The 25,928-nt window shown below is 51.9% G+C and overlaps 1 protein-coding gene across 1 annotated transcript in view; it reads left to right on the top strand.

Moving 5' to 3' along the window:
• KIF3C (kinesin family member 3C) overlaps positions 1–25,928 on the top strand; it is a 41,399-nt gene that overhangs the window by 6,950 nt on the left and 8,521 nt on the right. The window contains 3 exon segments of the mRNA XM_020808290.3: positions 23,680–23,781; positions 24,060–24,182; positions 25,519–25,637. Of these exon segments, the coding sequence (XP_020663949.2) occupies positions 23,680–23,781; positions 24,060–24,182; positions 25,519–25,637 (344 nt within the window).

The following is a 25,928-nucleotide window of genomic DNA, read 5'->3' as shown; positions in this document are numbered from 1 at the left end:
ATTTCCTTTTGTCTTGGACATGTATTCATCATGCCTGAAAAAATATCCATTTCTGTCACTTCCCATATTTCAAAGAGAATTGAGGGAAAAGCCAAAGGGAGAGGAGAGAACAGGTAATTTTTTTTACCTGTCTGTTGTTTTTAACTTCTCACTTGTCTATTAGTCACTCGGCAGTGTTTGTTTTATTTACCACGGCTGTAAACTGCCCAGAATAGGGCGTTGCACTGACGGGGTGGTATATAAACAAGCCAGCCAGCTGGCGAGGCTGCCTCAAGGGCTGGAAGTGAAGCAGGGGAGGTGGATCAGGCCCAGAAGAGGTTGGCCAGCCTATGGGTCCCCGTGGGCTGTCCAGGTTGGGGGCCATCAGCCGCTGGCCTGCAGAGGCCGAGGAGAGAATGGCCGGCAGCAAAGGCACTCGGGCGGGAGGGCCCGTTGCCAGGCAACCGATTCTGCCCAGCCCGGCAGGCCCAGCGAGCAAAAGTCCACCAGCCCCCCCTCCCCCAGTGTGTGTGGCCTTTCGGACCCTTCTGGTCACCTCCTTGCTGTGTGCAGAAGGGCCTCTCCCCCTCCCTCGTGAGAGAGGAAGCCAGGTGGTCTTCCTCCTCCCAGCGCGGGGGTCGTCTCTGCCTGACCCCCACCGTGCAGGCCAGACGGGGAGGCTTCCGGGCGGCTGCTGGCCCTCCGTGGCTCTTTCCCATCGCCTCGTTCCTTTGACCTACCCGGGACGAGGCCTACCCGGGACGAGGCACAACGCTCAGACCCCCTCTCCCCCTCCCCACCTCGTTGTCAGCTGTAGTGGTTGGGGCCACGCGCGCACCAAGGGAGAGGCAGCCCCCTCCTGTGGAAAGGATACCAGAATAGGCTGGGCTTCTGGTACTGATGCGACCGGCCGGAGGCTGCCAGGCCCTGATGGAGGCGGGGAGTCATTGCAAGGCAAGCGCTTCCCTTACAGCCCTGCTGTTATCATTGCACATCCCCAAAGGCCTCTGTTATTCCTCCTTTTCTTCTGGGCATTTGGACCAGAAGGGAGGATGGCATTTGCAGTTTTGACGGTGACAGCGGAAAAACAAATCCGTGAAAGCTGGCGCTGCGAGCGGCACTGACATCTGCCTTGTTCCGTTCATCCTGTTTTCCCCTCAGATTCTTTCCATTCCCATGGATTTCCCACCCCGAAAATGGCAAGCATCCCTTTTTTTCCCCCTTTTAAAGAGAGGAGGAATTGGACAGGCAAGAGATTTGGCTGGGAAGAAATTCTGCATTTATACATTGGTTCCCTTGTGTCCCCCCCCCCCCCCGTGTTTGCAAAGATGAAAACAAGAGCTGAGGCGCTAGAACAACCTTCTGCAACCGGGAGTCCTCCAAAGGTGTTTGCAGGATCTAACCCCTGACCCCTCTTCTAGCCCTTTCCAGTTTTGCCCGGTGTGGCTAGAAGATGCTAAGGCAAATGTTAAAGGAGAAGCCAGGTGAGGTGGAAGAGGGAGGGTCGGATCCAGAGTCACTCCTCCGGAGGTACCCCTTGTGCCCGTGTCGGCTGCCCGTCTTCCACAAATCGGGGGAGAGGAAGCCCTTGGTGTGAGGGGAGGCATCAAGCAAGGCCAGGTCTGAGGAAATGTCAAAGGCATTGGATTCTCTTGTCAGAGCCCGGGAGCTCATGATGAGGTCAAATCGGGGGGGGGCTGTTTGTGGCTGAGAGCAGGGAGTGCCCTTTTCAAGGCTGGAAGTGATTTTCTGTAACGTTATCGGCACAATAGGAAGGACGGGTTCTGGACCGAGGGGCTGTGGCCTTGGAGTGCGACCCCCGCGCGCCCTCTGAGCAGGCCACGAGTCAGTCGTCTCTGGCAAATGAACTGCAGCCTCTCTGTTCCAGCCGCACATCTCCAAGGTCTCCCGGGACATGCGTGCGTGTTTCTCTCTCCCTTTTTCTGTGTTATGGATGCACACGTGGGCTTGGAAATGAACACTCGGATTATCCAGGTCATTGGCTTGAAAGGTGGCCTCGGAAGGTTGTGTCTCCTCAGAGGAAGGGTGTGTTGGCAAGACGGTGAGGGGGACACTTCACTGCCTGTCCTTCAGTTTGACTGTCGTTCAATGGAGGTGTCCACACAGGCGGGGCACGCTGCTGGCAATATCGGTGGCCTAGTGGTCAGCCTCTAACTGTTTGAAAGGAATTACCTCCATGGGAACTGCAGTGAGACAGGGGAGCATGTACTGTTCCTTGTCTTGAGAAAGATTAGTGCAGGAAGAAAATATCTTTAAACCTACTTACAGAAGCCCCCAGAGCATGTTTGCATGTGCTCAGGCGGCTGTTACAGAAGATCCAACGTGCTGCTCTCGCTTTCTCCAGTAAGGAGACCAAGAACAAAAAGTGGCCCCAGAGAAAGAAGAGGAAGGAAGTAGGCCTATGAGTTACATTCTATACATAGATCTAAAAATATACAGTCCCCTCATCGGGAGAAAGGCAGCCTACCTATAACACTCAGTAAATAAATACCCAGACTGTATGCTTCTTGTTTGCTCTCCCAGCCCCATCCAAACTATCTGGTGTGCGCACGGCCACTCAGTGGTCAGAGAGTTACTCTCCATCAGCCTCTCTGGCATTGTAAGGGATTCCGTGGCACTCTTCTTAGCCGGTGTGGTTCAACAGTTTGAGGAAGGGGGATGTCACGAGCCAGCCCTGAACCTGCGCCCACCTGGGTGGCTCAAGGCAAGTTGGCCCTGCAGCGGGAATGGCCCGCCGGGAGGGGGTCGTGCTTCTGCGTCTATCCCTGGGCTTGGCAGCTGGATGCCAGAGGCTGCTGACGAGGCACGATGGAGGTTTTCGGATTGCGTTGCAAAGGACGCAGGCCTTTCTGCCGGACCTGGCATGGCAGGCAGCTGCCTTCAGAGAGACAGACAGAGGTCCCTCCTTGCCCATCCCGTGGACTGGCCTGAGACCCCCCCCCGGGAGTTTCATGGTGGACAAAAAAGACCCTTTGGGCCCCGATTCATGGGAGTTCAGGGCCTTGGGAACCTGCCAGGCAGCCCACGGCCCCACTGAGATGCCTCCTTCCCATTTCAGACTTGACTTGTTTTAATTTAGGGTCGCCTCCAAGGTTCTTTTTAGGGCTGAGGGCCTTTTAAATGAGGAAAACAAAGAAAATTAAACTGGGGGTTTTTCTCTGGCTTTCGGATAGCTGTTCTCTTAACTGCACTGGGAAGGTTTACTGAGCAGCAAAGGGATAAAAAAAGCATGTTCCTGAGCTGCATATTCACAGTTGGGTCGCTTTGGGCAGACTGATAATACCTGAACCTTCTTTCCTGCTTCTGTCGAGGACTGCCAGCGAGGAGTTTCTCTCTCTCTCTCTCTCTCTCTCTCTCTCTCTCTCTGTGTGTGTGTGCTTACGTATGTTTAGTGTGCATAGCGACAGGCTTTAATGCATGCTTGCGAAGCTGAAGGAGAAAAGGAGGCTTAGGGGAGACAGGATGGTACTTTTCAAATCCTTGACTGTGCTGGAGAGGAGGGGCAGGATCTATTCTTGATCCTCCCAGTGTGCAGGACACACAGCAATGGTTTCAAGCTACAGGATGCCAGATTTCAGCTGTTAGAGCAGCACGACAATGGAACCAATTACTGTATTATTTATTATTTATTTAACTTACATGCCACCCATATACAGTAATTACATTATCTTGGGAGGCAGTGAGCGCTCCAATGCTGGAGGCATTCAGGAGAAGGTTGGTCAACCATTGGTCCGATCTGCTTCGACTTGGATTCCTGCATTGACCTGATGGCCTTTTCGTCCTGTCCCATCTCCAGGATTCTAGGATTCTCCGTTAGAGGTTTGGGGTGGGTGGGTGGGTGTCTGCCTACCTGCTTTAGTTGAGCAGGAACCTTGGCCGTCAACTGTAACATCGACTCAATGCAAGAGGGTGGAGTGGGGGACTCTGTTTGGTGCAGGGAAGACGCAGATTCTTAAAGTGGGTGTGTTGATGTGCACACACAGAATTTGGAGAATTTATCTCCTCAGCAGTGGCCTTGTGTGTACGTATCGGTTTCCAGTTTTGCTCCTTAATCCGTTTAGTGGCGGCGGCTGTGACAGGAGCCTCCTCAGAGCTGTAGGGAGAGAAACCAAACCGGGGGGGGGCATTAAAAACAGGGCGACAGCCAAGCCTTCCAGACCCGCTTCCCACCCCCCCACCCCGTACAGCACCCCCTGAGAAAACCTGCAACTAAGGGAAACCAGGCAGGCTTCAAGCCACAGAAAGGGCATTGTGTGTGCGCGCAGGCGTGTGAGCGTGTGTATGTGCACATGGTTCTCACGCTGCCAAAGGAAGCCCATTTGCTGCTTCTGGTGACCTACATACTGTATTATAATGTATGCAGGGAAGTGGAGCAGCGGCCCCCTGCCCTGGAGCCGGCGGGCGGGCGGGCAGAGGCGAGCGGCATCTTTCTCTTCAAGGGAGGGAGCCGTTCTCAGAGCCGCCTGCACCCACCCCCCACCCCTCTTGGTGCTCTTGATCCCATGGGTGGGTGGGGAGAGGGGACCCCTTTCTGCTGGACCTCAGACTAGGCACTTGGAGGGGGTTGGGGGGGTCTCCCATCCAAGGACCATGTCGGCTTTCCCAGGGATCCCCTGCTGAGCGGATAGGGGTCTGCGCGGGACGGTGGTCTTCCTTGGCCTGGTCTACCCTGTACTGGTGGTCCCTGGGGGCTCCTGAGGGTTAGGGAGCCACCCGTGCCTCCCCCAGCAACCTCGCAGCCCGGCCATCTCAGGGGATGGCAAAGCTTGTGCCGGCACTGATTGGAACTCCCAGAATCCACACACACACCCAAGAAGCATGGGAATTGTGGTCCAAAAAAGAGCTTTTCTGAGTTCTGGGGATCAACTGTTGTTTCTTTACGAGATATCCTGGAGGTTGGCAGTGGGATGAGGAATTTCTGCATCTCACTGGAGCCATTGTACCCGCAAGGCAAGTGTGAAGCCGGGCGGCTTGCCGAAGAACTAGATTAGGCCGCCTGTGCTGCGTTTCAAAATGGCATCAAGTTTAGGCAGAGGAGGAGGGCTGCCGTGCCTTTCCAAAGGGCCTCGGACTTTAATATCAGCTCGGCAAGTGGCACAGCGTTGCGCTAGGAGGTGGCAACCAGGAGCCCCGTAACTCTTTGCCCGCCACCCCCCCCCCCCCCCGGAAGGGGCATCTCCCTTCTTTAGTCTCTTCTTCTCAGGCTGAACCTTTTGTGGACTTAATAAAACAGGGGTGTTTCTTTTCTCCTGCTCTGCCTCGGGAGGAGTGGACGACGCCTTTGGCCAAACAAGGTGGCGAGGCTGACTCTCTTCCGCAGCAGAGAGACGTCCAGCCCGCAGACATTCCTGGCACAGGACCACAGCCATGGGGAGAGCTGGTTGGAAGGGCCATTTCCCCGTCGGTGGGCCTGATTCCTCCCCACGTTGGTCCTTCTCTGTGAGGCCACTGGACGGGCAAAAGAGGGCAAGGAAGGAAGCAGGGGCTCCTTGCCCCAGCGCCATGGACCTGCCTCCCCAGGGAAGCCCCCTCCCTGCCTGGACTTTCCCTGCATCCTGTAGGGAAGGGCTCCTCAAGCAGGTCCTTGGGAGAGGTGGAGGATGTCTCTTCCCCCTGGCTGTGGCTTCCTGTGTCTGTCCCACCTGGAGGTGTGCAGCGAGAAAGCTGTCTGTGCGCTACACAAAAGGGAGTGTAATAATATCATCTGCCTAGTGTGGGTGTGGGATGAACACTGTCCCTTGTGTGATTTTTTTTATTTTTTTAATGGCCTGTTATGACCTCCTGCCTGGCAGTTCCCCGCTCCCCAAAATCTTCTGCTTTCCCCCTCCTGGGCCAGCTTTCCATCCAACGTAGCCGGTTTCCATGGAAGGTTCCTTTCCTTGTGGAGCCGGTTGGGTTTAAATTGCTATAATCCCATAGATTACAATAGACCGAAATTGGTTTACTTGGTTTAACGGGATTGTGTTGCTGGCTGGTGGGAAGCTGGTCCTAATGGATAACCCAAATCTATCTGCTTGTTATTTTAACCCCAGTGATGCTTACCTTTTTCCCACTGCAGGGAACAGGCAGGGATCCCAGTTCCCCGCATGCAACTTCTTCCTTCCAGCACCTTTTTATGTGAAAATCCCCCATGTGTTTTATCCTACTCCTCTTCTGAGGGTGACTCTTTTGCCGGCTTCCTTATAGAAAAAAATCCGGCTCACCCAGCAAAATTGGGTGGCAGGAGATTCTCCAGATCCTAAAGGAGCTTTTTCCCCACCTCTCGGTCTCTGAAGACTACAGTCCCCACCCTCCCCAACTGTGACTTCATGAGATGATGGGAGCTGTAATCACAAGTCTCGGGGGGGGGGGCATTGGATGAGAGGAGGGGCCGGAGCACTAAGTGGTGGGACAGATTTCAGCTGTGGTTCTGCTCAGCCTCAGCTGCAGTCAGTTCCCTGTTCCTGTCCTCAACAGCTCTTGGTGGGAGAAAGCTCTCTCTCCTCGCCCCCCCCTTCCACCATAAAGCTTTTGCTGTAATTGTTTTTGCCTTGAGGCTGTGGGTGGGTGGGTGGGCTGGAAATCTGGTGGCAGTTCTGATGGAGCAAAGGATATGCTCCAGATGGCTTGTCGTAAGGGGTCCTTGTTCTGCAGACGTTCCTGAGATGGGATCCAGACAGGCCTTCTTATTGGGCCTTGCAAATGGAAACCTAGTTGGAAGCCTTCTGAAGACCAGTCACAAAGCAAAACGAGCTAATTTGCACCTTATATAGAAGGATGGCTGTGGCCGTGAGCTTCGGGTGCTTTCTGCAGCTGAAGAATGGTGGGTTACCTGTAACGTTTACTCTTGCGGCAAGAGGGAAATGGAAGGGAAAACCAGATGGAGCTTTTATCCTTCTCCCAGCCAGCGTATAGACATGCGGCAAAGGTGCTAATGTTTCCCCATCCTGCTGACACACATCTTATCCCAGCCTAACTTCTGGGAAAAGATGGCAGTTGTCCGTGGCATGTCCCTTCCTTCTGTTGTGGCTGGGTTTCCCCTGCAGTGGCCAGAATCCAACTGAATGTGTAAGGGCAGTGGTGTAATTTGGAATAGCAGATAGCTACTGGTTAACGCATCCTTGGTTGAATTCCAAGTTGTATGAGTTGGCATCTGACTTTTGAGTTCAGTCAGGGATTCATTAATGAATGGCTGTTTGCCATTCTGTGCCATGCCATTACGCATACACTTCATGCAGATGTTAACGTTCAGTTGGATTCTGGCCCCGGTTTGCATTGGTGTTTCTGATGCCCGCTGCAGCTCAAAAGGAAAATGGGGAGAGGGGAGGAAGGGCAATCAATTTGGAAGCAGAATACAAGAACTGACAACACAGAAGGTGATGACGAGGAAAAGGCTCACGGTGGATTTCAGCTAGGTAAGGACTCTGTAAGAGGCTTGAGTGCTTTGGAGGGTGGGTGTGGAGAAGCACTTTAAAAAGAGAGCTTTGTTGGGGGGACTTTTTGCACTGCAGAGCCCCCTTCCTCACCTGTATGCCCCCAGCCCATCCCCTTCAGCCAGCCAGCCCTCCCCGCCTTCTTTCAGCTTTCAGCACACACCTTCTAAGCAGGTGGTGCTTCTGTATGGGTTTGGCAGGGGAGAGCAGCAGTCCGGGTGGCCATTCCCATCTAGACAGAGCACGGAGGTCAAGAGGGGAGGGAGGAAAGGGCATCCCAACACATCAAAGGGCAACGAAGTTCTGGGAGGTTCCCAGTCCTGGAAGTGGACTCTGTACAACTTCTGCACAGCCAGCCTGCTGCTGCTTGCAGGAAGTCTGAAAGTCAGGATTTGAGGTGCAGTGAGGAATAAGGGCCGGAAGAAGAGGGCAACTGTTACTCTGGGGTAAATTAGGGGGAAACATTTCAGTCTCAAGCACTGGCCGTTCTGTCCCATACCTGGACTTTGGAACTGCTACCCATGAACCATCCAGCCCATGAGGTTGACGCTCCAATTTGGGGGCAGAGGGTGGGTGGGTTAAATTAAAAAGGCCACGTTTTATTCTGCCAATGAAACTAAGTGTAAAACAGATGGGACAGGTAATAAGCCAGTGAAGTATATGTAAACAAGCCAGCATCTTGAGTCCACCGTCTGCTGTAGGATCAGCAGACAGGCTAGTCCTGTCTGTTAGGAAGTTAATGAATGGATGGAGGTCAGACGTGAGATATAAGGAGGAGGAATGAGAGAGAAAGAGAGCTTTGGTTTTAAGGGTGAGGGGTTCATGCTGGAAGTGGAAGGAAATGGGAGTCCCCCGAGACTTCAAGAAGGGCCTTGACATGACCAGAGCAATTTCGCCAGTGGAGTTTTGGGCGGAGAAGAGCATCCGTCTCGGCTTGGGCAGGCCGCCGTCTGTTCCTCCGAGTGACCCAGGACAGGTGGCAGGCGCTCCTGGGGGGGGGGGCAGAAGGACCGAGGAGTTCTGAGCCATGGTCTGGCTCTACAAGGGGGCAAGAGTGGGTGATACCTTTTACTGGACCATTAAAGGAGGGTCAATAAGCAGCAAGCGTTCTTCTGGCTCGGCCTCCCCCTTCCCCGGGTCTTCCTCCTAAACGAAGCTCCTCTGCACAAGCTCATTGCCTTTCTGGCGGATGCCCATCTTGCCAGACACGGGAGGGAGTGCCTCCCTTTCTGGCCGTGTCTGGTTAGCCGCTGCCCTCTCTCCGCTCATGTTGGAACATCAGTGTCAGAGTCACGAAGGGTGCCGTGTCCCAGAAGGGCTGCCTCCCTTTTTTTTGCAGGCTCGGTGTTTGCTAACCAACCCTGTTCTCTGGCAAGGATTTACGTCATGCCAAAATCTCCCTTTCGTCTTCATGGCCTCTGTGAATCCACACAATTGGGTTGTTCCGCGCCTGTGCAGGACCTCTCGGAAGTTTCTAGAGCTTAAAAACAACGTGTGATTAGTAGGACATCCCCCCCCCCGTGGAGCGCATGCTCCGCCCACCAGAAGTCCCCTCAGTTTCTTTTTGCCGCCGCTTACATTGGACCTATTTTGGAACGTTAGAGCAATCGTGCTATTTTGGAGATTATTGATCATTGAGATCCTTTTATTTTTCAATCATCTTTCTTTGGACGTTGTTCCCCTGTTTTCTCCTTTCAATTTACTCATTTTTCAGTCTTCCTGTGGTATTTTTCCCTTCCCCCCCCTTTCTCCATTCTCTTTCCCCAACCTTCTATGGCCCCTCCCGGGCCCTTCAAGCAGTCCGTGCTCTGCACGAATCAGATCCTGCTTGCCGATGGACACGACCATTGCCTTTTTTGTCTTGGGGAACAACATCAAACACACTCCTGTCCCGAGTGTAAAAAGCTTACAAAACCCGCCTTAAAACTACGACTTCAAAGGCTCCGCTTTTACCTCTGGGAAAAAAAAATCTTTAAATCCGGCTCCCATGGATCTGCTGACATCTCCAACTCCTGAACGTCATGAAATTCCTCATCTGATATCGAGCCCAACGAATCCTTCGCCTCGGCAAAAGGACCATTCAAAGTTGACTTTGAAACTGATCTCGACGTCCGCATTGAGGGCCCCAACCTGTCCTGATGACTCTTCTAAGGAAAAGAAAGATAAACCTAAAAAGTCCACAAAAAAAATCAACCCGTATTGATCCACCTCAATTGGTATTACCATCATTGATCCTTGAGGAGTCATCTAGAGACACCCCGGCTCTGTCTTTGATAGAGACAATCGGACTTTGACATCGGCTCAGGCTGCTGCTTCTATTGCCAGCCTTTCACCGAGTACCGGCCCATCTCTGGCTGTTGTTCATTCCAGACCAGCCTCGGCCCATTCAAGCCCTACATCTTTAGGGTGGGCAATACCTATTCCAGTCTCTAGATATGAATCATCTCACCAGTCTCCTAGAAAATATGGAGCAAAGAGACGACACCTGTCGCCGGTCCAATATAACCCAACTTACAAGGAATATTATTACTATCCTGAACCATCTCGATACCAACCTAGATATGAACAGGGTGACCCATACCATCGTTATGACCCCTATTATCCTGACAAATTAATTGAGCGTGCATATTATGATGAGCCTAAAAGGGTGAGATATGTTTATCCATCTCAACATTCACTGTCTACTTCGCCTTCACCACCAGGGCACCGACATCGTCCTTCTACTACGTACCAGACACCAACACACCATATGTTGATCCCGACCAAGTCAGCTCTCAAATGCACTCTTCTCCCACCTGTCCAAGAACACTCTCAATCCAAACAGGCGAGACAATCCTCCAAACAATCCCGGCACCAAACCTCTCTATGAGTTACTACCAGTTATAAGGGTCCTCCCCCTCCCCCTACCGACACTGAACAACGTACTACTCCACAGTTACTGCCTACCTCGGTATCAACGACTAAGCCTCCACATCCATCACCATCTTCAGACTCTTTTTGTTCCATTCTAGATTCCAGCTTTGATGTTTCTCAAGAATCTCCCTCTAATCTACCTACCCCTTCTTCTGATGTCGCAGAGAAGCACCCACCTTCCCCATCAGAAGATTTTACCTCTTACTCTCAACTGGTGATATGAATGGCAAAATCCTTACAATTATACATAGAAACAAGAGCTGGTCTTTGATGACCTTAATCAGGACAAGACGCCACCTCTTAGCTTGACCTTCATCGCTGCTATGCTTGAATTGGTGAAAGAATCATGGGACAAACCCCTTTCCTCACTACAAATCTCGAGGCATGTAGAGAATCATTACAAGACCCACGGTCCTGATACAGTGTTTCTCTCTCAACATCCTACACGGAACTTGATAATTGTCAAATCCAATCAGTCTAGAGCACATAATAAATCCTCTGTAGCCATTACTAAACGAGAAGGGAGAAAACTTGATATCTTAGGCAGGCGCCTATATTCTCTTACATCCTTCTTTATGAGGGTCACAAACTACCAAGCCACAATGGGCATGTACCATCGCCAACTGTGGAACAAAATTCTACCCATACTCCAAGCAGCTCCTAACGCTTCCAAGACAGAAAGCCCTAAACATCCACGTTGAGGCTACCACCCTGGCTAAACAACAAAGGATTGCGTCTCGCCATGCCGCAAACGCCGCTTATAAGGCTGTGTCGACTTCTGTCACCCTAAGGCGACATGCCTGGCTAAGATCTGCCGGCATCTCAGATGATACCGAATCACGAATTGAAGACCCTCCCATTTGATGATGCTGGCCTCTTTAATGCCAAGACCGATGAAGTAATGGATAACCTTCATAAAATCCTTCATAAAAACAGCACGTTCATATTTCTACCCAACAACCTTATCGCTACCAGCTCTCTCAGTTTTGCAGGCAGCCTTTCTTCCAACAGCCCTTTCAAAACAATACCAACCACCGTATTGACCAAAACAAACCACAAACCTATGACAGACCCTAATCCGGCCCATCGACATCGACACCACCCGCTTTTCGACCCCAGCAGCAACAGACCCTGTCGTCAGCTCTTTTGACGTCAACAAAAGAAGGGTAAGCAATATCCGTAGACCCCCTTCTATCTCCATTCCAGACCAGGTTACATCCCTTCCTCAGCTCTTGGTGTCGAATCACTAATGACCAGCGGGTCCTTTCTATTATCCAAAAGGGCTATGTTACTGAATTTGATCGTACTCCACCACTTGGACCCAGTAAGACTACCCTATACTCCTTGGCTCTCCGAGAAGAGGTTTCCCTTCTTCTACAAAAACATGCCATATTTATCCTCCGCCTTGCATGGTGGATTCTACTCGAGATACTTTACAGTTCCCAGAATGGATGGAGGACTCCATCCTATTCTCGATCTTGGACACCTCAATGCATTCATTCGACCCAGACGCTTTAGAATGCTGACACTCGACACTATCTTCCTTCTCCTTTCACAGGGGGACTGATTTGTCCCCATTGACCTCCAGGATGTGTACTTCCACATCTCCATCCACCCGCATCATCATAAATTTCTACGATTCCGATTCGACAACTTCTTGTGCCAATTTTGCTCTCTCCCGTTTAGACTTTCAATGGCACTGAGAACTTTTACCAAATGTATGGCACCAGTTGCTGCCTATCTCTGTCTTCAAGGTATGTCCATATTCACCTACATAGAACAAGAGAGAAATTATTACATATCCATCACTTCGAACGTTTAGTGATCATCAAGGCCTTTCATGCCTTCTTACCTCTCATTGCAGGACAAGCCGTACATCTCGCTACAGACAATACGACAGCTCTTTACTATATAAACAAGCAAGGAGGCACCCACTCCCTCTCATTACTATACCTGGCTGTCGAACTCTGGGAATGGTGTTTCCTACACCACATGTTCCCAGTAGCTGTCCACGTCGCCACAGACGACAACCTTGTATCAGACCATCTCGGCTGCCTTACCACGCAGACACCTGAGTGGTCACTAGATGACGGTGTTTTCAGTCTGCTTTGCCACAAGTGGGGTGTTCCATCTATCAATGTCTTTGCTTCCGAGACCAACACCAAATGTCAGAGATATTGTTCTCGAGCTGGTACCGACAGGAACTCACTCGGAGATGCCTTTATGATAAACTGGACCAGAGATCTACTCTACCTATTTACTCCGATACTGCTCATACAACGAGCCATCATGCAACTTGGACAGTTCCAGTCCAATGCCATCCTCCTCGCTCCATGGTGGCCATGACAACTGTGGTTCATGCACCTGAGTTCGATGTCAACAGATGTGTTCCCTCTTCCGTCGATCCCCAACCTTCTCAATCAGGACAACAGGATGATTTATCACCCAGACGTAAACTCTCTGAAACTGACCGTGTGTGGAGGATACTTCCGCCATAAGAGACATACTTGATCGAGCTCAAAAACCCTCAACCCAACGGTTATACCAGAATAAATGGAAGGCATTCCTCTCTTTTGCTAATTCTTAGAACTTACCTGCAACACCAGTGTCTCTGAAGACCTTACTTACCTTTCTCCTTCACCTATTTTATCTCGGACTGTCTCATTCTACCTTCAAGGTTTACATTTGAGCTATTATAGCTCACTAACCTTCTCATTCTGATTTGGCTAGACTTTTTCCCCACCCAACTTTGAAGAAATTCCTCAAGGGATTCCAAAATATTCGCCCCTCATGGCAACATCCTCTTCCTCAGTGGTCTTTACAACTTGTCCTCAACGTACTCACTAGACCACCCTTCAAACCAATGGCTACTTCCAATCTCAAATTTCTCTGAAAACATCCTTCCTCCTAGTGATAACATCTGCTAAGCATGCTAGTGAACTTGCAGCCCTCAGATCAGATCCATCCTTCCTTCAATTCCATCCGAATGAAGTCACCCTTTATTTTGATGTATCATTTTTACCTAAAATTGTCTCTGAAATCCACCGTTAATTCTACGTACTTTATTTCCGTCTCCTTCTACATCTACTGAGTGCATGCTCCACATGCTTGATGTAAGATATTCCTTTGGCCTTCTGCATTGATAGGACTAAATCATTCAGAAAATCACCAAGACTTTTTGTATGTTTTCATGGCTCACATAAGGGTGCTCCAGCTTCGCCTCAAACTATCTCTCAATGGATCGTTCAAACCATTTCATTGGCCCACGAGCTAGCAGGCAAAACACTGCCTGAACACTTTAAGGCTCATTCTACCGGAGTGCTGTTAACTTCTGCTGCCTTCCAGCATGGAATAGAACTTCCTCACATCTGCAGTGCAGCTACAAGGTCTACTCCATCGACCTTCGTGAGATGTTACCGTATTGATGTGTGGGCAAAAAATGGTGCTGATTTTAGCAGAGTTGTTTTGACCTCAGTTTTACCGTTACGTCCACCATCTGGAGCTTGTCAGTCACCCAATTGTGTGCATTCACAGAGACCACGAAGAAGAAAGAGAGGTTACCAACGTGTAACCATGGTTCTTCAAGTGGTCCTCTGTGAATCTACACATCCTGCCCATCCTCCCCGCTGTCCGTCACTTGTCGTCTGGCAGACTTTTGGGAACTGAGGAGGTCTCTGGCAGGCAGAGCATGCGCTCCACGGGGGAACGTCCCACTAATCACATGTTTTTAAGCTCTAGAAATTTCCAAGAGGTCCTGTGCAGGCACAGTAATACCCAATTGTGTGGATTCACAGAGGACCGCTCCTCCCATCCTTTGGGACCTCATTTGTTCTCCAAGAATTCTCAAGGATCATCCAGTCCAGTCCCCTGCAGGAATCAGACCTTAGAGATGAAGGGCCATATCCAGTAGCTTTTAGATCAGGGGGAGGAAGGAGTCTAACCACCCTGTTAGTGTGTCCAAAGTAGAAGACTATCTTCAAGGTTTCCCTTGCTTGTTGCCCCGGCAAATGTGCTGAGTCACTGGCAGTCCAGCATATACAGTATGGGGGAACAGGAACGGAGGGGTTGGAGATCTCCAAGCCACCTTCTGAGTTCTCTTCAAAGCTCGCTCGTTCTTGGTATTTGCAGGCCAACGCACCCAACTGGCTGCGCAGAATTGTTTTTATCACATGCCATCGGGGTGCTTCTGACTTATGGTGACTCTAGGAGCCAGTGGCCTCTAAAACTGCGGTCCACAAACTTTTTCGGTCCGCAGACTGGCTGGGGAAGGCGGGGCACCCCCCCCCCCTGCGCGCTCGTGACCTGTCCAAGGCTGTGGCTTCCTTTCCTGAGTCAATCCATTCCCCATTAAGTCTCCCTCTTTTTCCTGCTGCCTTCTGCTTCTCTGAGCACTTGCTTGTTTGCTTGCTTGCTTTCTTGCTTGCTTTCATGTAATTTAATTTAATTTAATTTGGTGTGAGAGTTGTCTTCAGATGCTGATGCCCTCAGCTTAGTCATTTATTTATTTTATTTATTTATTTTATTTATATCCCGCCTATCTAGTCAATAGACCACTCTAGGCAGCTCACAACAGGGGTACAACAATAACTAAAAACAAATTTACAAAGAAGAAAACTTTCAACCATGAAATTATACACTAAGAAAAAGAAAAAAGGAAAATCAGGATTAGCTAAGGGGGGGGTGGGGGGGAAGGCCTGCCGAAACATCATTGTCTTTAATTGCTTTTAAAAGATACCCAGTGAGGGGGCGGCGCGAATGTCAGGGGGAAGGTTGTTCCAGAGGCGAGGAGCCACCGCCGAGAAGGCCTGATTTCTTGTCTTTTCCCTCCGGGCCTCCCTCGGCGTTAGGCTCCTCAACCTCACCTCCTGGCTCGCGCGAGTGACACGGGTAAAACTTGGTGGGAGAAGGCGTTCCGCCAAATATCCGCCAAATATTTATGCTTCTAGGAAGAATTTGATCCCGAGCCCCTTTATTTCCCTCTCTGGCAGCTGGGGATGGAGGTGGGTGGGTCCTGTGTGGCCTCTTTGGGATGGGGGGGGGCTTCTGATCCATCCCAGCTTAGAGAGGGGCAACATGCCTCCCCCTGACCCCACCTGATCTGTGCCTGTGATCTCTCCCTGTCTCCTGTGGCAGAGGGTTCCCCGGGACGACAAGGTTTTGCTTAGAGAAAGGTTTGCTTGCTTTACGTTATGCCAACCTTCCGCTCACAGGAGTTTTCCCAGCCCTGTTGTTTGGGAGTATTTCCAGACAGAAGGGAAGGAAGAACGAGGGCAATTGTGCAGGAAATTCCCGGCGGTGGAGAGCCGCTGCTGCCTGGTCTGGGCGACCCAGGCTTCGTGGCGGGAAAGCAAAAGCGTTTCCTTCCGCCCCTCAGAGGATCTGGGTTCGGTGTGTTTGTGCCAGAGCCACACTTTGCCCCCTCCCGCCCCCCAGTCTTGCTGTGTAGAGAGCTGGGCTTCACACGCACGCACACACACAGAGACCCATCCTGGCTTGTTGGCGTTCCCACCCTGGGCATGGGGGGGGGCTTTCTTGGCTGTTTTGCTCCAACCAGGGAGGGCTTGCTCTGAGAACCTTCCTGCCAGCCAGAAGTGGGGAGGGCCTTCTTCCCCAGAGAGGAAACCCCTGTTTCTTCTGCCCATGGAGAGAAATTGGGTGGGGGGGGCATCTGTGCCCACTGCTGTGAGGTGAGCCAGGGCAAAGATTGGGGCTCCTTATTTCTCTTTACATTGGTTTGCAAAGGTTTGCGCAGGTTTCTGTCCCTCGTGGACAGAGAGGGAACTGTTCTGGTCCTCTCATTTGCAGGTGGGCAGAATTATAAAAGGGGAGGAGGGAGATGAGATGAGCGCGCGGGGGGGGGGAAACAAAGGGTAAAAGGTGGTGGGACCTTCACAAGGAGCAGATCCGCCCCAGGGTCAGCTTTTGGGGAGCAAAATCCGGTTACTCAGTGGTTTCAGGACTCTGATCCATGCAGCTCACGCTGAAACAGATCTGTGGGCTCTAAGGTGCCACCGCCTCTTGTCCTTTGGTTTTGTGTCTTTGCCCCCCCCCTTTAATACTGCCAGCATCCCAAAACAAAGAAGTAGGATACTGCCTCAGAAACAGTTCCCACCCCCCCTGCCCTTTTGCTGCATTACTAATGGCAAATATCCGTAAACGCCACCACCCTGCAATTCTGCAGTCGGGCCTTCTCCCCTCGTGCTCTGCATACAGTCCAGTTTATCGCCTTGTATAATGTGATAAATCTTGCATATTTAAAATAAAAACGTTAAAAACGGGTGTAGAGCCTAAAGGCCATTGCTGCGCCGTCCTTTTGGTGCAAAGGAGAGGGAAGGGAAGGTGTGCCCTCAAGCGGGATGTGTCCGGGTCCCTCAGTGCCAGGTGATCAGCCTTCCTCCCAGGGAGAAGGTCTCAGAGTTTGTGGGGCTAGGAGAAGAAAGAGGGCCTGCAGGCAAGGAGGGCTCCCCCCCCTCGGGTTTTGGCAGCAGCTGCCGAGCCCAGCAGCTGCGCGAAGGGAAGTGGTTCTGGCCCCAGGCCAGCGGTCCAGGATGTCTCAGCACGTGGCTTGGGAACAGACATTGGGGGGGGGGGGGAATGCTCGGCATCAGAGGTGAGCAAACAGGATGGCGGGCTGGGGGCAGAGTTGACAGTGGGAGAGGGGGAAGGACATTCTCCAACGCCAGTTGGATGTTTGGAAGAGATGCTGAGAGCAGAGCGTTCAGGCCACGCGCTGCCTGGGACAGTCTAGACGTTGTGCTCGGCAGAAGGAACTTTTCCAGATGTTGTTTTCCCTTTGCTGGGTTCCTGTTTCCCAAGGGGGCAGCACAAGAGAGCCGTGTGGAACGACAGGGCCCCTCGCCTCACAACATGGCACAGACTTAATAATAAATGTCGTGGGTAGAAAGCCCACCCCACCCCACCCACCCCAAAAAAGCATGCCAGGACCTTCCTTGGGTAGCGCTGTCCCATTGCAGCACTGTGTGTGCCCGTAAAGATAAGCCTGTCAACTTTACACAAATGAAGGAGGAGGCCATGTCTTCCACTGGACCAATAAACCCCAAAACCAACGGCGAGCTCCCGTTGACTTTAATTTCAGCCCTTCAGACCTACTGGGATATGTCACACAGTTACACTAAGCTGCCACCAACCATTCCCTATAAGAAGTCACACAGACCAGGGATGGATTTTTAAACAATTAACAGAATAAGGTTTATTTAAATACACACAGGGTAATTAAAACAATTAGGTGAATAGGATAAAGTAACGTGGCTTAGATTCACTCATACATACACACAGTTGGGTTCACACAGAACCTTAACTTAAAGCACAGACCCTGAACCTATCAGTTCTGGCTAACCAACAGACACCTGAACCTATCAGGTTGGTACTCTGACACACAGTAGTACCCTGTCTGACACACAGACTCCCACACCAACTCCTTCTTCCCAGCTGCTGCTTCGTCTGCTTAGCTTCTCCACACACGCATCACATATTTATACAGTACAGCCCCTCCTCCTGATGTCCCGCCTTCCACTCCCCATAGGATGGAACTTTCCCTCCAAACCCATGACAGACAGGTAACATCAGTGCTGTATGTAACACCTCCCCTCTTTAAAAGTTGTTTTGTAGGGGGAAAGCTAAGGTGCTTTTCACCAAAAAACAACCTGTATAAAATACACAAAAACAGTTATACATACCATATTATACTTACTCATACTTACACTCCAAGTTAACCATAGCAAATATGCATTTAAACATTTTACCATATACAGTACATCAATTTACCTTTATTAATACAAACCAAATTCAAAACCAGGTACATTTTACTTTTTATCAGCATTATATACACATAGTCCATGTTCTTTCGCCGTCTTCATTCTTCAGGTCTTCTTGATAAGGCGTCAGCAACACAGTTCACTGACCCTCTGACCACCTTCACTTCAAAGTCATAGTCCTGTAGGTTTAAAGCCCACCTCATAAGTTTGCTATTGTGGGTTTTCATTGTCTTTAACCATTGCAATGGTGAATGGTCAGTACACAGAACAAAATGTCTTCCCCAGATGTAAGGCTTGGCCTTCTGGATCGCGTAGACTATTGCCAAACACTCCTTCTCCACGGTTGCCAAATGTCTCTCACCTTTTTGAAGTTTCCTACTCAGGTAGGACACTGGATGCTGGTCACCATTCTCATCCTCCTGGCACAGAACTGCTCCTACCCCGCTGTTAGACGCATCGGTGTAGATGATGAACTCCCGGTCGAAGTCTGGAGCACGCAGGACAGGATAGTTGATTAACGCCTCCTTCAACCTCTGGAACGCCTCCTCACAGTCGCTGGTCCACGGGATGCGGTCATCAGCCGTCTTCCTCGTCAGATCGGTCAGCGGAGCCGCAATCTCGCTAAACCTCGGGATGAACTTTCTGTAGTAGCCCACCAACCCAAGAAATGATTTGACCTTTTTCTTGGTGTTGGGTCTAGGCCAATCACGAACAGCTTCTATTTTGGCCTCCAGGGGTTTTATCACTCCTCCCCCTACCATGTGACCCAAGTATTTTATTTCTGGGCTACCCAGCTGACACTTGCTGGCCTTTACTGTTAGCCCTGCTGCACTTAACCTCTGCAGCACTAACTCCAGGTGTATCAGGTGATCTTCCCAGGTATTACTGAAGATCCCTATGTCGTCAATGTAGGCCACTGTAAAGTCACTGAGCCCTGCCAAGGTCTGGTCCATCAGCCTTTGGAATGTGGCTGGTGCATTTCTGAGACCAAAGCTCAGGACTCGAAACTCATAGAGACCAAAAGGGCTGCAAAAGGCAGTCTTTTCTTGATCCCTGGGATCAATTCTTAATTGCCAATATCCCTTTACCCGGTCCAATGATGAGATGAACCGACAACCCCCTATGGTTTCAATCAGGTTGTCTAGCCTGGGCATTGGGTAGGCATCAGGAGTGGTTACACGGTTTAATTTCCTGTAATCAACACAAAACCTAATGCTCCCATCAGGCTTGTCCACAAGGACTATCGGAGAGGACCAAGGACTAGAAGAGGGGACGATTATGTTCTCCCTCAGCATTTCGTCCAGCTCCTTCCGCACCTTGTCCCTATAGGGTCCCGTTACTCGGTATGGGGATACTGCCTGCGGGGGTGCATCCCCTGTGTGGATCCGATGCATCACTCCCTTCACTATCCCCGGCTTGTTGGAAAACACCTGTTGATATTTGCTAAGCAGCATTTTTAGTTCTTGCTGCTGGTCTTGGGTGAGTGCAGGACTGATCTTTACCTCCTCTGGGTTGTATTTTACTTCCCCTCTACCCTCCCAGAAGGGTAATTCAGCTTCCTCACTCTCAGCTGCTTTTATAGCAAATAGAACCCTCTGTTCCCCTCTGTAGTAGGGTTTTAGGGCATTCACATGAACCACCCTCCTTGCTTGGTTCTCCTCCTGCTCTATTAGGTAGTTCAGATCTGACATCTTGGAAATGACCCTATATGGTCCTGCCCATTTGAGCTGCAGCTTATTCTCTCTGCAGGGCCTAAGCCAAAGCACTTCCTCCCCTGGGTCAAAGTGCCTCTCTCTAGCTTTGTGGTCATACCATGTTTTCTGTCTGACCTTCTGAGCTTGCAGGTTTTCTGCGGCCAGCTCTAGATTTCTCCTTAGGTCATTCATCAAGGTGTCTATGTAAGTCACAACGTCTTGTGGATCATCCTGGGTGATCTGCTCCCAATTTTGTTTGTTCACCCCTAAGTGTGCAGCAAACATGTCAGAGTGACCCCTTTGTAAGATCATGGGGCGATACTTTTCAGGTACCACCAGCTGACTTCTGATCCCATCTCCCCCTTTTGAGATATTCCTCAGGGCCTCTCTATATAAAATCCCCTTTTTCTCCAGAAATCTCACTGGGGTTTCAGGTGTTAGCTGGGCGTCAGTCACCTGTTCAAAACACTTTTGGAGAGTGGCGTCCGCCTTTTGCTCCTGTCCAAATCTGCTGTCTGTGGTTAAGGTTTCCACCACAACCTCTGAACTCCCCTCTGCTTCCGTCTCTGGCTCATCATTACCCCCCTGAACTGTCCCTGTGGTGGCTTGTGAGCGTGTGGTCACTAGCACCCGTTTCACATGTTCAGCCAGGTCATTTCCCACGAGCACGGCTGCTGGCAGAGTCGATAAAATCGCTAGCCGCCAATCTCCCCTCCAGCCTTGAAAGTTGACAGGTACCTCTGCTACTGGCAGAGAGATTACCTGCCCCTCAATACCTGCCACCTTCATGCTCTCATTTGGGATTATAAACTCCCGGGGAATGATATCGGGATGGCACAGGGTTACCTGGGAACAAGTGTCCCGCAGCCCCCTATACTGACGGTCAAGTATTCCTACGTCCACCCCGGCTGTCTCAAACAACTGAGAATCTGTTTTTATCAGCAAGCAGCGCTTTACCTCCACAAGAGGACCATTTTCCTCAGCCTGCTCAGCATTTATCCCATGTCTGGCAAAGACCAGTTTTTTAAACTCTGCAAAATCTCTCATCAGTTCCTCAGGCATCTCGGCATAAACCTCAGCCAGGCTACCACTGATTAAAGATCGCATGATGGTCATCTTCTCAGTTTCCCTCACTGAGAAGTCCACAAACGCTCTTTCCACTAAGGAAAAGAACACCTCAGGACAATCTCCCTTGTGGTACACAGGGAATTTCTTCAGGTCAGCCTTAGACAATTGGCTTCCCTCAGAATCCCTATTATTATTATTGTTCTGGTTCATCAGTTCCAATCTCTTTAATTCAAACGCCATTCTCTCTCTCTCCAATCTTTCCTGCCTCTCCCTTTCCTCCATTTCAAATTGCCTCATCCTCAGTTCATGCTGTTGGACTAGGATCAATTTTCTGAGTTCTGGGTTCTGCTCTCCTGTGCTGTCACCCTGCACTGAGCCAAATTCATCCTCAGAACCTTGGTCAATCTGGGGGTCTTTCACTTCACTCATGTCTGCTATCTGGCTTCGAGTCAAGGGCATAATCCCCCCTCAGAACAGGCTGCTTTAAAAAGTCAAGCCTCAAAATAAAACGACCACTTTTTTCCTTCTTGCCTCAGAACCAGCTCTCCCTAGAGATTGCTGCTGTTCTTCAGCACTAAATTTGCAACAGTATCGAGTCAGAGCCTACCCCCCTCTGCTGGGCCTCTCAGCTGGCAAGCTAGCTCACTGTTGCTACGCAGTTTTGCCTCAGGTTTTTCCCGCCAAAACTAGGCTGCCTCAGAGCACCTTAATCTAAGTCTCCCCAGTTGGCACGTTCTTCTACTAGCGCACCTCCCCGTGAGGTACACCTAGAAGATTACCTACGCGCCTCAGACTGTCCCTGACTAGACCCCCCTTGCTCTGGGCACACTTGCCAAGGCTTTGCTGGACCACTGGACAACTGGACCAGTCGTATCCCACACGCTGGACACCAATCAATGTGACAAACCCAGACCTACTGGGATATGTCACACAGTTACACTAAGCTGCCACCAACCATTCCCTATAAGAAGTCACACAGACCAGGGATGGATTTTTAAACAATTAACAGAATAAGGTTTATTTAAATACACACAGGGTAATTAAAACAATTAGGTGAATAGGATAAAGTAACGTGGCTTAGATTCACTCATACATACACACAGTTGGGTTCACACAGAACCTTAACTTAAAGCACAGACCCTGAACCTATCAGTTCTGGCTAACCAACAGACACCTGAACCTATCAGGTTGGTACTCTGACACACAGTAGTACCCTGTCTGACACACAGACTCCCACACCAACTCCTTCTTCCCAGCTGCTGCTTCGTCTGCTTAGCTTCTCCACACACGCATCACATATTTATACAGTACAGCCCCTCCTCCTGATGTCCCGCCTTCCACTCCCCATAGGATGGAACTTTCCCTCCAAACCCATGACAGACAGGTAACATCAGTGCTGTATGTAACAGCCATGTCTTCCACTGGACCAATAAACCCCAAAACCAACGGCGAGCTCCCGTTGACTTTAATTTCAGCCCTTCCTTGGCCGCCTTGGCTGCGCCGGGTGGTGAAGGGAGCGTTGTTGCTTGTGGTGCTGCCCCTCGGAGGCCTCTTGGCTGCCACGGTTCCTGCGTCGGTCGGTTCCGGTCCCCTTTTCTGGTGGGCCCTCCTCCCAACAATGCTGGGAGGCTTCTTGCCCTGAAGGAAAGGGACTTCACGGGAGGTGGGATCCCTGGAGGTCTGAAACTGCCGTTCCTCCTTGCTAGGTCTGGCTGCAGTGGTGGCTGTCCTGCCTCTGAGCAGGTGAGAGGTTGGGAGCCTCTGGTTCGGCTGAGCCATTTCCAGGGAGAAAAACACAGAGCTTGGTTTCCTAAAAAGATGGGAAGCCTAAACCAGAGTCCAGCCGCTTGGCAGTAAGAGGGAACGGTGGTCTGGAGCCTGCCAGCGGGGATCTCCTCTCCGTGGCAGTTTCTGGGAGCTTTGCGGCCAAAAGGACCTGCTGGCCTCTACTCTCGCGGGCTCTCCCAAATCTGCAGCGGGAGGTGGCCTTGAGAAATGCAGGAGTGTGTTTCCAAAGCACTTCCCCCACCCCCACCCGCCCGCCTGCTGCCTCCCCAGGCAGGCTTTGTCAGCCGATGCCAAAGGGTTTTGGGAGCTGCACAGAAGGGCGGTTCTCCGGTGACTGCCGCCTTCCTGGGTCTCGGGGACGGCAGGAAGGCAGGATGGGCCCAGCAGCGGCTGTGCGGGCGAGGAGGGCCGGCTTCACCCGAAGGAGACTGGCATTCGCGGTGCCTTTGAGCTCGTCCTTTGAGCGTCGGCTTCTGCCTCCATCGAGACCCCGATGCTGCTCCCTAACCCTTTACCAGTAGCTTTGGAAGGAAAATTTTTGCAATCCTTTTGACCAGCGTTAATAGAATTGCATTACCTGTCTTGTTTATCTTTTTTTTTCAAATGACAAAAGTTAACGGGAAAGTAGTTTCCAACCTCGTGGCTAGCTTCCTGGGGCAGATCTCTCTGCTGGCAAAAGAGACGGCCATTTGTTAGCAAGGTGTCCTTGGCATTGGTGAGTGCGCACCCCATGAAGTAAGCTGGTTGCATGCCTGGGGAAGCAAACCGCCCCGCTGGGATCGGTGCCAAGCTGCCACCAAGATATACATGGTTTTCCTTACACAACTGTAAATCAGGGGTAGGTTTCAGGCCAACAAGCGACATGTGGAGTAAACTTTCAAACGCTGCAATGAGTAAAAAACAATGGATTATCTTTCAGTGTCTATCTAGGGGTGATAGGGGTGGGAGGACTTTCTGAAGGGAACTTTCGGATCTCTTGGCTCACAACCCGCCTCTGTCCATCCGCTGCCTTCTCCTCCCCTTGTCCAGGCGATGGAGAGCAAGCTCCTGATTGGCGGGAGGAACATCATGGACCACACCAACGAGCAGCAGAAGATGCTGGAGCTGAAGCGGCAGGAGATCGCCGAGCAGGTAGAGGCCGGGGACGGCGACAAGCCCCTTGCCTTTCCCCCCCCCGCCCCCTGCCCATCATCCCAGGATGGACGTGGCCACGGCAGGCGCCACCTCTCGAAGTGGCAGACCACTTTGGCCACCACTGGCCTGGAGGGAGCGGGAAGGCGGGCGGAACGGGGTGATCCCTCAGCCTCGGCAGCCATGCCATGTGGCGCTCTCTCTCTCTCACACACACATGGGCGTGGGGGCCTGGGCGATCACCCTGAGGCGGTGTGTGGCTTCTTCCTCTCCCGCAGAAGCGGCGCGAGCGGGAGATGCAGCAGCAGGTGCTCCTGCGGGACGAGGAGACCATGGAGCTGCGGGAGACGTTCACCTCCTTGCAGCAGGAGGTGGAGCTCAAGACCAAGAAGCTGAAAAAGGTGAGCGGCCGGCAAGGGCGCAAGGGGAGAGGGCATCAGGGCAGGGGCCCTTGGGAGATCCATGGGGAGAGGATGGGGCCCCTCTTTGGCTCCTTGGCTGCCTGGCCGGAGAGCTTGGTTGCCAAGCACCTGGTCCTGGTCAGAAACAAACTGACCCTCGTTGTCTGGCGAGCCCAAGACCCCAAGAGCCCCACACACACACACACACCCCATGCAGGGAAAGGCCCAACTGTGTTGGCAGCAGGAGGTCCAGAGAAGAACCACCATTGCCTTCCTGTTACATTTTGGCAGACTGGGGGGGGGGGGAACTCCCCCATCTCCCTTCCCCTGCTCGTCGCCTTCCCATAACTTGGAGAAGCTTCCCCCCCCAGCCCTTTTTGGCAAGGGGACTCTGGGATGGCGGCTCGAGCAGTCACTTTCCGGAGCTTTTCCTAGGAAGTGGCTTTCTCAGAGCTCAGCGCAGCGTTCAGTCCCTCCTGCATCCGTTTCCCGTCCTGGGTGGTGGCAGCAACGTCAGGTCTCGGTCTGGGATTTTCTCCATGGCTCGCTGCCGGAGAGGCCTCTGAGCCGGAGAGGTTGCTGCCGCCGGGGACCGGACCAGAGCCATTTGGTAAGCCCAGCGTGCCCTCCCCTGCCAGCCCCCGAGGAGAGCCCCGGGACACCCTTTGGGACTGGGAAGGAGCAACCAGGTAGGAGCCGGCCGCAGCCCTCCTCGGGGACCGTTGCTGGGGCTCACAAACTACTTTGGGGCCAAACAGCCCACGAGCCTGAACGCTGTCCCTTGAATGGGGCGGGGGGGGAGGTGGCAGCCCTGCAAGGCGCAGGGAGGGGTTTTGACCGGCGTTAGGGTCGCCATTGAGATTCTCCTGGCCCCAGCGGCTGTCTGGTGGAGGCGGGAAGCCGCTGTGGGCTTGAGTGGGAGCTGATGTCCAGAAGGGAGGAAACCCTGTGCAGGGCAGACGGGTTGAGCCCCCACCTCTCCCGGCGGGCACCATGTCCAGCCGCCAGAAGAGTCCTGCAAGTTGAAGGGACGCCTGGAGTGCCCTGAATCCTTTGCCCCCCCCCAGAGCCCTTGGGGGTGCAAGATCAGACCCCAGTTGTGTCCAGCAGCTCCCAGGACGCAAAACCTGGAGTCCTCGTCTCCAGGGACTGATCAGGAACAACCACAGAGGCCCTTTGTGGCGGCCGTGGGGAAGGAGCTCTGCCGGTCCAGTCCAACCCTTGCTCCGGGGGCTGTCCCTTCTGGCCCCGGACCGTGCTTTGGGGCTTTGCCGCGGGTGGCCAGCAGCCGTCTCCCTTCACGGGCAACCTCTTTGCTTTGTTGTGGTGGTGGCAGCTCTACGCCAAGCTCCAGGCTGTGAAGGCAGAGATCCAGGACCAGCACGACGAGTACATCCGAGTGAGGCAAGACCTGGAGGAGGCGCAGAACGAGCAGACGCGGGAGCTGAAACTCAAGTAGGTGGCTCGAGAGGTCAAGAGAGGGAAGCAAGGGGGGGCAAGGGGGGCAGCTATCCTGTCCAGGAAATGCACAAGCCAAGGGCACTCCTTCAGACAGCCCACCACCAGTGCTGGTCGTCCCAAGACAAATGGCTCAGTCCATCTTGGTTAGAGAGATGACCTTATAAGCATAGAAGCCACCTTTAGGGTTTTCCTTAGGTAAGTCTAATGTGGTGGTGCTGCTGGTTAAACCACAAAAGCCTCTGGGCTGCAAAGTCAGAAGACCCGCCGTCGTAAGATTGAATCCTC

This window comes from Pogona vitticeps, chromosome 1 (genome assembly GCF_051106095.1).
Source record: "Pogona vitticeps strain Pit_001003342236 chromosome 1, PviZW2.1, whole genome shotgun sequence".
Taxonomy (NCBI): Eukaryota; Metazoa; Chordata; class Lepidosauria; order Squamata; family Agamidae; genus Pogona; species Pogona vitticeps.
Note: the sequence above shows the minus strand (reverse complement) of the source record. Positions and strands in the feature narration are given on the sequence as shown.